We start from the raw sequence: 13,526 nt of genomic DNA on the forward strand, positions 1-13,526 counted from the left end.
AAATAAAAAATTTAAAATAATTAAAATTTTTTATGAAATTGTGTTGATTATTAATAGTAAACACCTTGAAATTTATACTAAACAATTACGCCTGTATTCAAAAAGCTCACTCACACTCATCGAGTGTGGCATATGAATTTTGTTAATTCTGGCAAATGAGAAAGTTTTCTTTCAATAGATGGAAAGATATAAGGTAAATCACTGAAAATCAAGCCCCTTTTCGGCTGGAAATACCGCCATTGAAACGTGATGAGAAGATTAGGATCTCCCACTCAACGAGTTTGAGTGTGAGTGAGCTTTTAGAATACAGGCGTTAGTCGCCCCATGCTCAGTGATTAACAGCCTATATTCACCTCGCCTTGAGCTTGGTGAGTGCAGGCTAGTAATCACCTCGTCTTTGACGACTATAATTGGTAATGCACTAATCCAACCTCTCTTTGATTATTGCGGGTAGTATCGCAGCTTCTCGCAAGATTGGTTTTCATTGGCTGAACTTTACAATACATTTCTGTTTCAACCAATAGCATAGCTTCGTTCTTTCGAAAGCATAGAAAAGCATTATCCAATTGGATGAATGCTTCCGAGAGCTGCGACATGTCCCATTATTGCTGCTCATTTTGGCATGAATTTGGTGAAACGCTAACCGCTAAATTACAAAAACTTCAGAATTGAGCAGAGCGTAGTTATACAAGACTAGCTATTGACCTCGACGTTTGGTGAGTAATTCATAGGGCTGCTATCCACAGTCGCGTTTTTTACGCACGCACACGCAGGTAAAAGTCTAAATGCTTATATAATAATTATTACCTCATATTTGGAAAAGCGAGGTAAATAAATCGAAAGAACTTGGTTTTCCGCATATTTTAGTATGAATTTGTTGACCCATTTGTGAAATAATAACAATTTGAAAGCATTTTCCGCGGGTTAAAAAAAACGCGACAGTGAAATTAAAGCAGCCCTTATTCGTTGTACTTTTAGGTAGCTATATACGTATGTTTAATCCTTGTAATTGTTGATTTGTATTATATATCTTTGGCGCCAAACTTGTAATCTGTAAATTGTAATTTGTTTACTAGAACAAAAGCGATAGATGGTTGCGTAAAGTTCAGTCGAGTGTTTAATGTGGTTTAACAAAGGTGCATTAGCGTAAGATCATTTACGATCAAACAAATCAACAAACTGTCAAAATAATGGCCGTCGTGAAATCTTGATGCGCTTCACAGGAAAACCTTTATTATGTCATCATTGTGTGTTGAAATTAAATTTCTGCATTCTGTTTGTTCGTAATTTCAAATTTCACTCCTGAAATTCGGAGTTTGTCAATATAGAGTCTGTTTATAACGTATAGGCCTTACATGAAGTGCATGCTGTTTGGCGAGATCTCGTATACTTCAGAGAGGAAAGCTTGGCCCTTCTATTTTAATAAGGCTGAGTTAAAAACCACCGTATTCGCCTCAAGCACATTCGACTTTTTCCATTCAAATAATTTTATGCAGCACTACAGTCTACTAATTACATTCAGTCGTCAAAAATTTGCTTATTTCTAAACAACATAATTCATAATATGATTTGAGAAGCTATTCAACGAGGTTTTTGAGAGCGAACCCAGCCGTACTAAGAGGGTGACGAACTAGCCCTATATATACTGATGGAGCGAACTCTCTCTTTAGGGTTCGTGTAAGTCGCCCCTAATAAGCAGAATATGCGTCCATGCATCCCACAATGCGCATTCCATTATGAAAGATTGCTTTATCTATGCCTAATATACTGATGTTTACTTTTAAACTGACATTCCATGTCAGTTAAAAAAAGTGAGAAAGTAGATCGGATTTGCGCCCCGTAATATCTCAGGTTCATTCAAAAGCAGATGTCTCATTTATCTCTAGAGCAAGTATGAATTAAACGCCTTTGTCCGCAGCGTCAATTTAGGTCGAGTTAATAATTTTTCGAGAATTTTGAGACCAATTTTCGAGAATTTTGTATTTAGCACAACATTTTCGCCTTTGTTTTTTAGCGTCAGGATTACCTGTCCTATGCTGTTGTTATAGAAAACTTTTTATACATTCCTTGTATGTTGTATCCAGGAAGTTGTTGGTATAATGTTACTCCGTTTTAACCTTCACTGTAATCTGATGTAATTCAGTGCTATCTCTGTCTAAAACGCAGTCGAGATCTAGAATACGGATTGTATATTTCGTATGCGCCGTTTGTATTATACTTTAACGTTTATTATAGAGGCTTAATTCTATTTAACGATATAGGGAGTCGGTCCAGACAGAAAGGTCATATTGCAAACAGATCAGGGAACAAACAGATCAGGAAACCGATCAGCAGTATAGAACATACGGTAAGCACGTTTCTGCTAAAATTATATAGTTGAGGCTCCATCTTTCTATTTTTCGGTTAATAATAAAAAGACTGATTATCCTGTAACCTTGTGGCAACGTATTGTTATGAAATCTTTTAAATCCCCATGCATGCATCTTATCTCATGATCGCAGTTTTGGCGGCCCCTTTAGAAATCTAGAATCAGAATTGATTCACCACATTTGGTCTATGCGCATTTTATAGGGGGCCTTCACATATGAGCTTTAAGACGTAATATAACTACTGTGTATAGTAGTCCTACGTATACTGTCGCTTCTTTTGGCTTATTTAAATTATGTTTATTAATGTCTCGTGTCATATATGATGATCTTTTTATTACGTTTGGAAAGCTATCAAATTGTATTAAGCGACAAAAATAATAGTAAGCTGAGAAAGTCCCTATCGATGCTCAACATCGCATGGTTATTTGCTTTCCAATATACATCCAAATCTAAAACTTATATTATATTATACGGCTCCATATATCCCTCAACAAAACATAGAAAGGATCCAAATGATTATAAGAAAATAAACGCTTTGTTTATGATTTCGAACCAAACAGAAGTACATATACATCTGTCATTAAATCTATTCATTGCCATTCAATTTGTAAAATTCATAACGATTTAAACGGCTTTTCAATATGAACATGCACCCTCACGTTTGAAAATGCTTGTACATGAAACGCATCTTTTATTACATGTTTTATTTTAGCTATACTTCACACTTTCACAACTGACTAGTTTAGCCTAAAGATTATCAAAATTATAAACTGAAAATATTACTCATATGCATCACGGCAGGTTTTCTTAATGCAATAGATAGTTTACCCTTGATTTCACGTACAATTTGAAATTCTTATTTTTTTCAAGTGACGTGTCTTTCGCTTCGCTGGTTCACAAAATAATGAGTCTCGCCATCATAACTGGCGTGATTTTTGGTTTACATTTTGTATCACACCATTGTGAAGGTAAATATTTTTTTATATATTATTGTTTATTCACTTACGCCTGTATTCTAAAAGCTCACTCAAACTCATTGAGTGCATGGGAGATCTCAATCTTCTCACAAATAAGAATTTTCAATCTTGAATCATTCCAGAGATTAAAACAGATTAATCAGCAATCTTGATCGTACTCAATGAGTATGAGTGAGCTTTTTGAATAGGCATTAGTCATTTGGCTGGGTTATTTTAAACCAGTAATAAATGGTCAACCAACCCAATATATTGGTTGTGTTGACCAGTTTTTTCTGGTTAAAATAACTATTAAGAACGCTTATTTTTATTGGTTAAAACAGCCATTTCGTACTGGTTCTTACATATGCATGCAAGTGACCAATTATTTTTGGTTACGGCAAAACCATTGTGTGAATTAAATTACTCAACTATCATTAGTGTTATGGTAAAAGTTTTTTTTTATTTTTACGTAAAATATAAGGTCAGACGTCTCATAAAACCCTTTAATTTTTTTTGTAAAGTCTTCTCCAAGCGGATATTTATTTTGATTTTGTGTTAGCCGTATTTTGTGTTTGCTGATACTGTCCAAGCACATTGGCCGTATTCGGTAAATTTTCTTCTAATAAAAAGGGCTCAGTACAGAGGGCTCAGCGCGTGACACACGCGTCAGTGCGTGACAGACGCGAGAAAGTTTTCCGTTGGAAGCGCGGGAAAATTAAGGCATTTAAGAGATTAAAAGCCAAAATAAACAAAATGATGCACAGAAAACTGAACCTTCGCTTATTGTTCTCTTCGCTTTTTGTTCTCTTGAGCACGTATCGATATTTTCGACTTTTGCTTGGATGATGAATAGAATTATTTGAATAGATATTTGTTGGATAATAAATAGAATTTTAAATCAAAGCAATAGGAATTTCACACTCGTTGAATGCTCGGGCGGCGGTCGGAGTACGCTGGTAAAGCGCTCATGTCTTCCACCCGTTTCGAAATTTCGCTTTAATAGGCCCATGTTATCATCTATATGAGGCCGAATTTTGAAAGCAATCATGAGTTTGTGTACAAGAACTATGATTAAGAGACATTATTTTTATCCCTGTTTCATTTTTGAGGCACTTGGCAAAATCTTAAAATAATTTACGTTTTTTTCAAACAAATCTAAACAAAATAATATGATTTTAAAGCGCATTTGAGCGGCCACAAATTAATAATGATAATGAAACACCCAGTCCTAAAATGTGTCGAAATTCGCATCAGTCCGAATTTTTACGACTATACAATTCGTGTAAAAATAAAAAGTTTATAGAATAAAGGCTCTTTTAAAGCGGCTCTCGTTTCGAGGCACTTGACTAGATTTTTCACAAATTCTCCTGAAATATCTGATATTACCGAAAAAAACGAAGTTTGAACGGCAATCATCTTGTGTGACGATCCAGTAAAAAATGTTTAAACATTTTCTGTGAGTTAAAAAATCATATATATACTCACTTACCCTTAGTTTCCCGAAGAAAGTTTTTTGCTCCATAACTGTCTTAAAAATTGACAATATTTTCAACAAGCGTTTTGCCTTATCTTCTCGCAGCTTAAATTGTATCTGGCTTCACAATCCAAGTTCGTGATTGGTCTGAACTTAAAAAGAATGCTTGTTGAAAACAAATCTCAGCAAAATCTCGTTGACTTGCCAGACTGAAAACAGAAGCAAAAGCAAAAACCCACTTCGAACGTAAAAACTATAAAAAGAAGCTTCACGCCCGCATTTTTTTTACCAGCGCAAACAAAATTCCCACTCTTGCTTTGGGCACGACTCTCAATTTTGTGTAAGTTGTCCGCTAACAATATTAGCCTGCACAGGTGGGAGAAATTTAGCTAATTTGGACCGGCGTGGTCGTATCAAATAAAGCCTGTTCCGAAGTTCAAACCTGGTTGGCTCAACTCGTATGTGCCGAACGCATTAAACAACAAGACAAGGAACGATCATTTGTTTAACTGCGTTCGGCACGTTTGACTGAAACTGACCTAATACCAGTGGTTTCGCCAGCTTCATAAGGGGGGGGGGACATAATCATATATTCGTGTTTTACGTTATTTCTTTTCAAATAGATTGTTTTTAAGGTCTGTGAACATGAAAAATTTCTCCCCATTTGACTATTTGACTTCATATTTTATCGTTTATTTTTATTCTTGTTCAATTATAGCTATAACTGCGCCGATCAGATTACAAGGGCCACGCAGTGCAAATGGCACTGGTCGTGTTGAAGTATTCTACAACGGAACATGGGGAACAATTTGTAATGATGGATGGGACATTAGAGATGCTAGGGTTGTATGTCGTCAACTTGGGTATATAGATTCGGGTATGGTACTTTATTCAAGCTGGATTTTTTCTGGTTCTGGAAAAATATGGTTAAAAAATGTCGATTGTACTGGTGAAGAAGAAACAATAACAAGTTGTTCCCACAATGGCTGGGGGGTTAGTGATTCTTGCAATTACTTTGACGACGTCAGAGTTGAATGTCTTAAAACAGGTATAGCTACATCATGTTCTTTATTCTAGTGTATTTTAAAGCAATATTATACCGCAAATTCAAATAGTCCAATTAGAAAGCTAGATTTCTGCCAATTGATCATGAAATATTTCAACGTATCGATCTAACGTCAACCGTATTCGCTGCAGTGCCAGATTTTTTTATATTCACCGGTGAATACCACTCATATTCATTGGCGAATACCAATTCGCAGAAAAACCACGTGAGCCTCCATGTATGAAGAAAATGGCGGGAATAGTGTTGTTGTTTGTTTGAAATAAAAAAATTAACGATTATATAATGAGAGAATTAACCATAGTCTCGACGAAAGACATACAAAAAACAGAAAAAAGTTCACTTGTGTTAAAATACGTTTTGCAGTAATTTTTTACGCCTAGTTCTTCGAGTACTTTTACTGATTTATAGAAATCCTTTCTGAACCTTTCTACTGTTTGTATGTTTGGCTATTCTACAAGCTCAGTTCCGTATAAAATATCTTTTATAGACATTTCGCTCGAGTGAATTTGAAAAATATTTTCCTGAGTAATAATATTTCCAGGAAATATTTCGTCGACTCCCCCTCACCCAAGTCTATAAATAATAATTATTTGCCGAAGGCAAGGTGAGTATTGCTGAATAAATACCGAGAGGAAAGAAAATACAGGTTTTACCAGCGAGGGGGGGGCCCTAATTACGTGATCGCCCCTAATAACAGTTTTACAAATGTAAACAAATGTGTCCACAGTTCGCGGTGATTCAAATATAACAATGTTTTCGCAAGATAAGCGTTCTAGAAAATAATTTTTACCTTGAAAACAATTCTATTTTTTCCTCTACTTTTTTTACTTTTTTGTGGTTTCAGGTACAGTATTTTTGCGAAAATGACGTATTTTCTCATATGTCACTTTAACCGAAAAACAACTCCCCGCCATTTTGAAAAATTCGCTTACAGTACCATAGTGATCATAAATAAAACTAGAGGATTTGTTATCGGAAGCATCAGTCGAAAAAGGGAGCGCTTTAATGTGGGGCAAGTTCAAGTCCCGGATGCCAAGCCTCGCCCTTATTGGCTACGTCAATGCCTCCATAGCAACCACGTTAGCAACAACTAAAATTTGTATTAAAAATTTATGGGGAGAATTTGAGGGAGAACCGGCAGGGTTTTTTTGGAACTTGTTTTACTACCTTAGAAATCCTGAAATGATATTTTAGGCAAAAAACATTTAGAAATTAAAAACTCCTTTAAAACGACTTATTTTGTTCTCGGACATCGTGAGTGAGTGAAAATCCCTACTTGAATTTTCCACCCATTAACGCGCTCCCCAATTTTTTCCTCGCTGCCCCCTCTAGTGTTATTTATAATATTATCTATGTACAGTAAGCGATTATCGCGTAATAATTCTGATCTATCTCGGATTATTACGCGATAACCAGAGGCCAATTGAAAGATTCAGAGTGATTGAAAAAGATAGCTTTTCTTAGAGAAGATCAAAAGCTTCGAGATAAAAAACAATCCCTTGTCCTTTATAGTTTTACACGTTCCACTACTTGCTTATAAATTTGTGTTTAATTATAAGTTTATGCTATTTTCCATCTGGTCTGTATATTGTATAAGATAGCATGAATGCGCCCATAATTTATTTTGCCGGCAGTCGGTATTGTAGCTAATGTATGCGGCTGGTAAATTTAATCGAAATGACTTGCTAGCATGTATAGAAAATGGTTTGCTCGGTTTGAAATGGCTAGAGGTTGTACGTAATACATGCATGTTTTTCTAGTGGTAATAGAAAAACACAAAGAGTATCACTCCGGGATTCGATAAAGAGTATATCGTTCTGGAATAACATAACCTATTGGTTTGTTTTAGCTCTAATTCGTACAGATGCATTGACATTCATGTTCAATTTCTCCTACGATTTTTTAGCTGTGCCCCTAAGGCTGCAAGGACCGTCAAGTTTAAATGGCACAGGTCGTGTTGAAGTTTTCTACAATGGACGTTGGGGAACAATCGGTGACGATAATTGGGATATGAAAGATGCCAGGGTTGTTTGTCGTCAACTTGGCTATAAAGATGTTGCTAGGGCCCTTCATGGCGGCCAGGTTCCTTCTGGTTCTGAGAAAATATGGTTGTCTGGAATGGATTGTACTGGGGAAGAACCGAATATAACGGGGTGCTTTCACAGACGTTGGGGTTCTCCTTATTGGCGGCATTCGAACGACGCTGGTGTTGAATGTACAAAAACAGGTAGAAAATTGACGATTAATTTGATTTGTTCGGAATATAATGTTTTAATTTATTTAGAAATACACACAAGTATTGTGACAGAACATGTGAAACGTTATAACCACCATCCCCCCTGAATAGCTACGAGAGAAAGTTTTACATTCATTTCATTGTGAATGACACATTTTGAATTTCATTTTTGTTGTAAACTATTCGTAAAGAGGTTTCATAATGATAATTATATAGGATGAAAGGGGCAGTAAAAAAATAGGGGAACCATAAGACATTTGAAGATGTATTGGAGGCAATAAAAATTCATCTTTTACAGTCAACTGCAGTACTAAGTGCGTTTATAGCACTTCTACAACAAAAATATTTCAAATATTAGAAATACGTTCCTAATTTTAATTAGTTATTAAAACATTCAAGAATAGCAAACGTTCGTGCATTCTTACGGAAAATATGAATATATAACCTGTACGTTTAACAGTTCAAAGACTTCCGTTTTCGTTGTTTTTCATCTCGCCTGTCAATTGCGACTATTGCAGAAAAATGGTGAAAATTCTTCTCACGATCACTAAGTAGATCATAAATCCAATTCACAAAAAATAATGCTTGATGCTTGTCAAATAAAATTACTATATACCACTTATCAAAGTTTGGTGTTTGTAGCGTTTCGTGAGTGCGAATCATGCGAGGGTGGCGAAATTTGCTGTTTACCTTGCTGTTCCTTTTTTTTTATTGACAAGCGGTATATATTAATATCGACCGATCTCGCGGCACCACAAAACATAGTTGTTCCTTCGGTCGCGGTAAATGAGTGTTAAATATTATACCTCAAATTCCAACTGTCCAATGAGAAAGCTAGATTTTTGCCACGTGATCATGCAATTTTTAACCGTATCGCGCTTACGTCATCCGTATTCGCTGCAGCGGTGGTTTTATTTACATTCACCAGTAAATATTACTCATGTTCACCGGTAAATATCAATATGCGGAAAACGCGAGCCTCCGTGTATCACGAAAATGGCGGGAAATGTTTTCTTTTTTTCTGCTAGTCAGGGCAAAATATAATAATTTTTCTTACCTGGAGTATCTCATATTATACACCCTGGGTTATTTAAAGGACTTTCAACTATGATAGAAGATCTAAGCAATAACAGCGCCGCATTTCTAAATTCTATAAGAATATTATAGTTGTGTTTAAGGAAGTGTTTCCACTACTTTCGTTGATTGATGGCATACACATATTTTTTAGACTTTTCAGATGCGGATGTGCCACTCAGATTACAAGGACCACTAAGCGAAAACGGAACTGGTCGAGTTGAAGTATTCTATCATGGATATTGGGGTACAATCTGTGATTATGCCTGGAGTATGAAAGATGCCAGGGTTGCGTGTCGTCAGCTTGGTTACCAAGATGTTCTTAGGGCCCTTCGTGGTACCCAGGTTCCCTCTGCTTCAGGGCAGATATGGTTATCTGACGTCGAATGTACTGGAAAAGAACGAAATATCACAAGTTGTACTCATAGGGGTTGGGGTGTTCATTTTTGCTCTCATTCCGACGATGTTGGCGTAGAATGCAGTACACAAGGTACGAATTTACCGCATAATTTACTTCATCAATCATCGGAGGTATAATCAAATGTTGTAAGATAATAACTAGAGGATTTTTCAACATTGATCTAACAAATCGCATACACTCTTAAGACTTAACAGATACACCTGTGAGACTACGGTTGCAAGGACCGTCGAGCGCAAATGGTTCTGGCCGTGTTGAAATATTATATCATGGATATTGGGGAACAATCTGTGATCATGGTTGGAATATGAGAAATGCCAGAGTTGTATGTCGTCAACTTGGTTATCAAGACGTTGCTAGGACCCTTCAAAGAAACGAGTTCTCTTCTGGTTCAGGGGATATATGGTTAAACCGCCTCGATTGTACCGGACTGGAACGAAATATCACAAGTTGTCGTCACACTCTTTGGGGGGAGCATCGATATTGCTCTCATGATGATGACGTTGGCGTAGAATGCAGTACAACAGGTATAAAGTTAAAAATGAATAATTCGTCAATTGGATGTGTATAGATATTAGACATATTACAAAACTCAACTCACATTTTTCCCAGTATATTTTGATCACGTATATTTATATCTTGAACTTGTATAAAGTTAAAAGTTAAAGAAATAAACCCTTCACCAACTGTGTTTATGGAAATGTTAAAAAACTAAGATCAATCATCTCATCAAAGCTTACGGGCATAAAAAAATAGGGGGAAGAGGGAGCACTGCCAGGCAGGGCGTTTGAGGTACTTCGGGAACATTTGTCCGAATTTTAAGGACAGAATGAATTATTACTGTAGCTGCATAGTTTAAGTAAAAGTGGGTGGAAGCTAGTGACACATGCATTCCCACCCATAAATCTTAGGGTGCTTCTTCCATGTATAAGTTCGTCTAATTAAAGGGTTTGAAACTTCGTAACAATAATTCATAATTGTACCAACCATTTGCGCTTGTGAGCTAAGGCGGTTTTAAAGTGGATGTGAAAACTTTACTGAGAAAAAGCCTTGGAGAGAAAAATAGACTTGAATTCCAAGTCTATTTAAATGCTTATTGCAAACTGCACCGATAAACTGATAAGAAAGAATGTTAAAATAGTTCGTTCGTGATTGATACGATTCTACAACCATGCCCTCGCCTTCATTTCGTTGTAAATCTTATAAAACACATCATAAAAAACAGTTAATCAAATTTACGATTACCGCGGCTTGAGCTAAAACACTCCATTATTCTTCCAAGATTTTACCAGCATACCCGTGAGACTAAGATTACGAGGACCATTGAGTGAAAATGGTACTGGTCGTGTTGAAATACTCTATCACGGATATTGGGCAAAAATGTCTGGTTATTATTGGAATAAAAGAAATGCTAAGGTTGCATGCCGTCAACTTGGTTATAATCCAGATAATGCAACGACTCTTAAAAGGAATCTTGTTCTTCATAGTCCTGGACCGATGTGGTATGGAAATATCGATTGTACCGGGCATGAACAAAACATTACAAACTGTTATCACGATGATTTTAAATTTACTTCAGAAGCCCATCCCAGGGGGGGAATTGCCGGTGTGCAATGTTCCCCGACAGGTAAGTCATAATACAATAATGCAATGCAACGAATAATTAAATCCAGAAAATCGCGTGTAAATTTTATCAAAATATTAATGTTTAAAAAAGTATTTAAATATTGCGTTTAGATTTGCCATGATTTGTAAAAACATTCCACTTTATCTCCTTAACGCAGACATATTTTTTTAAATTGCTTTCCTATATATAGCCTATTAAATGGGTTGTTTTTATGATTATTCTCTATAACAATGAAATCAGTTCTGACGTTTTTTGGTTTGTCGATCATTGGGGTAGCAAAGTGACCTGAAAAGTTGGGTTAAAAAGAAGACAATTTTAAAATGTTTAAGAAAAGTATAAAACAATACGTTTTTTGGATGAGATGTTTGAAATCCAAATAATTTTAAATCAAAGACTGGAAGTTGAGGCATTTGCTTACAAAGTATACGAAATTGGAAGATTCGCAACTCTCGCTCAGATTCTCAAATTTACGAACTGTATACGCAAACTTACAAATGAAACTACTCGTACTTAAATACAAAATTATACACAAAAAGGCTAAATCAATCTGGGGACTGATGTCCCTAAACCATTTCCCAGTTTTTTTTTCTATTATAATAGCCGTTGCAAATATGAGAAATTTGCGAAAATACAAACACTTTTATGTTAAATTTTTGGAAAAGCCGCCATTATCCCATTACTCTGCTCTACGTCACAGCAAATACGCGATCTGATTCGTCCAGTTTTGAGTTTTGTCTACATCAACCACCCAATCAGATCGCGTATTTGCTGTGACGTAGGCAGGATGATAGGATCCTGAGCCCCTCTGACGACTTTTCACAAAATTCAATAAAAAAGTTTTGTATTTTCAAAAATTTCTTATATATGCGATGGCTCTTAAAAGAAAAAATGTTTTACAAATGTTTTAGAAAAGTCAGTTTCCACATAGATTAATTTTTTGTGTATATTATGTATTTAAGTACACGTATTTTCATGTGTAAGTTTGTCTATACAGTTCGTAAATTTGAAAATTTGAGCGGGAGTTGCCAACCTTATGAAGCAATATAGATATATAATACATACCACGGCGTGCGCGATTGTTAGGAGGCTATCTGTGGTACGACTACCATTCATTACTATTTCTTTAAGATTTTACCGCTATACCATTGCGACTGAGGTTACAAGGACCAATGAGTGCAAATGGTAGTGGCCGTGTTGAGGTCTTCTACTATGGGCAGTGGGGAACAATCTGTAGACATGAACATAAGGGATCGAAGGGATGGCCCTTGTTCACGAGATTTGTAGCAAATGCTAGCTACAGGGTTATATGTCGTCAGCTTGGGTATTATGATGCTGTTAGGGCTCTACAAAGAGACGAGGTTCCACTCGGTTCTGGGAGAATATGGTTGGATTCCATCGATTGTTCAGGAAATGAAGAAAAAATAGAAAATTGTTCTCTTAGTAGTTGGGGGGATAATCATTGCTCGCATGAGAATGACGTCGGAGTTGAATGTACAGCAAATGGTAAGAATTTTCGTATTTACCGACGTAGAGAACTATACACTTCTCCAGTTTGCATTGAAGTGTACTACCATGATAGTAGATTTTGCAAAAAAGGTATTTGGCGTGGGGAATGAATTAGAAGAAGAGGAATTAAGATTAGAGGTTTGCTTGTATAAACTACTTCATGACCATCTGTTCAGCACTAAATGTTATAAATGCTGGACCAGGAAGTTAGGGTGCATCATAGACTGAATATTTCATATTTTCATTTTTAATTGCAGTCCAACTGATTCTGTTACCGTCAATTTCAGATTACTTTTCCGCGCCGAGTTACGACGTTTGTTAGGAAATTGGAGCTACGTACGTTTCGAATTACGGAAGTACGTTGCCAATTGTAAATTTGAATTTAGGTCGCAACAAAGTACATTAATTGTTCTTAGCAGTTATGCAAATATGTAAATATGTAAAGTATACAGGAATTGAATCAATTTGAATTATAAATATGGAACGAAGCACTTCGTAACGCAAGAAAAAGCTGTAAGTAACAAGGTAAAACAACGTACTTCGTTGCGATGTAAATTCAAATTTACAATTGGAATTAGATACGGAAGTTGGCAACGTACTTCCGTAATTCGAAACGTAGTTGCCAATCTCGTAACATACTTCGCAACTGGGCGCGGAAAAGTAAACTGAAATTGTATTTCCAGAACGGTATTTCCAGAACAGATAAATTTTTGCCGTAGAATAGACATGTCACGTTCGTGATAAGCTGAACTTTCGTTATTGTAGATTCCTAACATAGTTTCGTTGTTCATGAAACAATA

At 36.0% G+C, this 13,526-nt stretch overlaps 1 protein-coding gene across 1 annotated transcript; it reads left to right on the top strand.

The window, feature by feature from the left end:
* Positions 1–2,172: 2,172 nt before the first annotated feature.
* LOC114529952 (deleted in malignant brain tumors 1 protein-like) lies at positions 2,173–12,723 on the top strand (the record flags this gene model as incomplete). The annotated part of the gene is made up of 8 exons (XM_028551518.1): positions 2,173–2,347; positions 3,240–3,337; positions 5,518–5,847; positions 7,772–8,092; positions 9,330–9,665; positions 9,782–10,120; positions 10,876–11,220; positions 12,349–12,723. Coding segments are annotated over exons 2-8 (2,110 nt in total), but the record flags the coding sequence as incomplete, so codon positions are not given.
* Between the last annotated feature and the right edge of the window lie 803 nt (positions 12,724–13,526).

This window comes from Dendronephthya gigantea, unplaced genomic scaffold (genome assembly GCF_004324835.1).
Source record: "Dendronephthya gigantea isolate DGI-Jeju-01 unplaced genomic scaffold, DenGig_1.0 000058F, whole genome shotgun sequence".
Lineage (NCBI taxonomy): Eukaryota > Metazoa > Cnidaria > Anthozoa > Malacalcyonacea > Nephtheidae > Dendronephthya > Dendronephthya gigantea.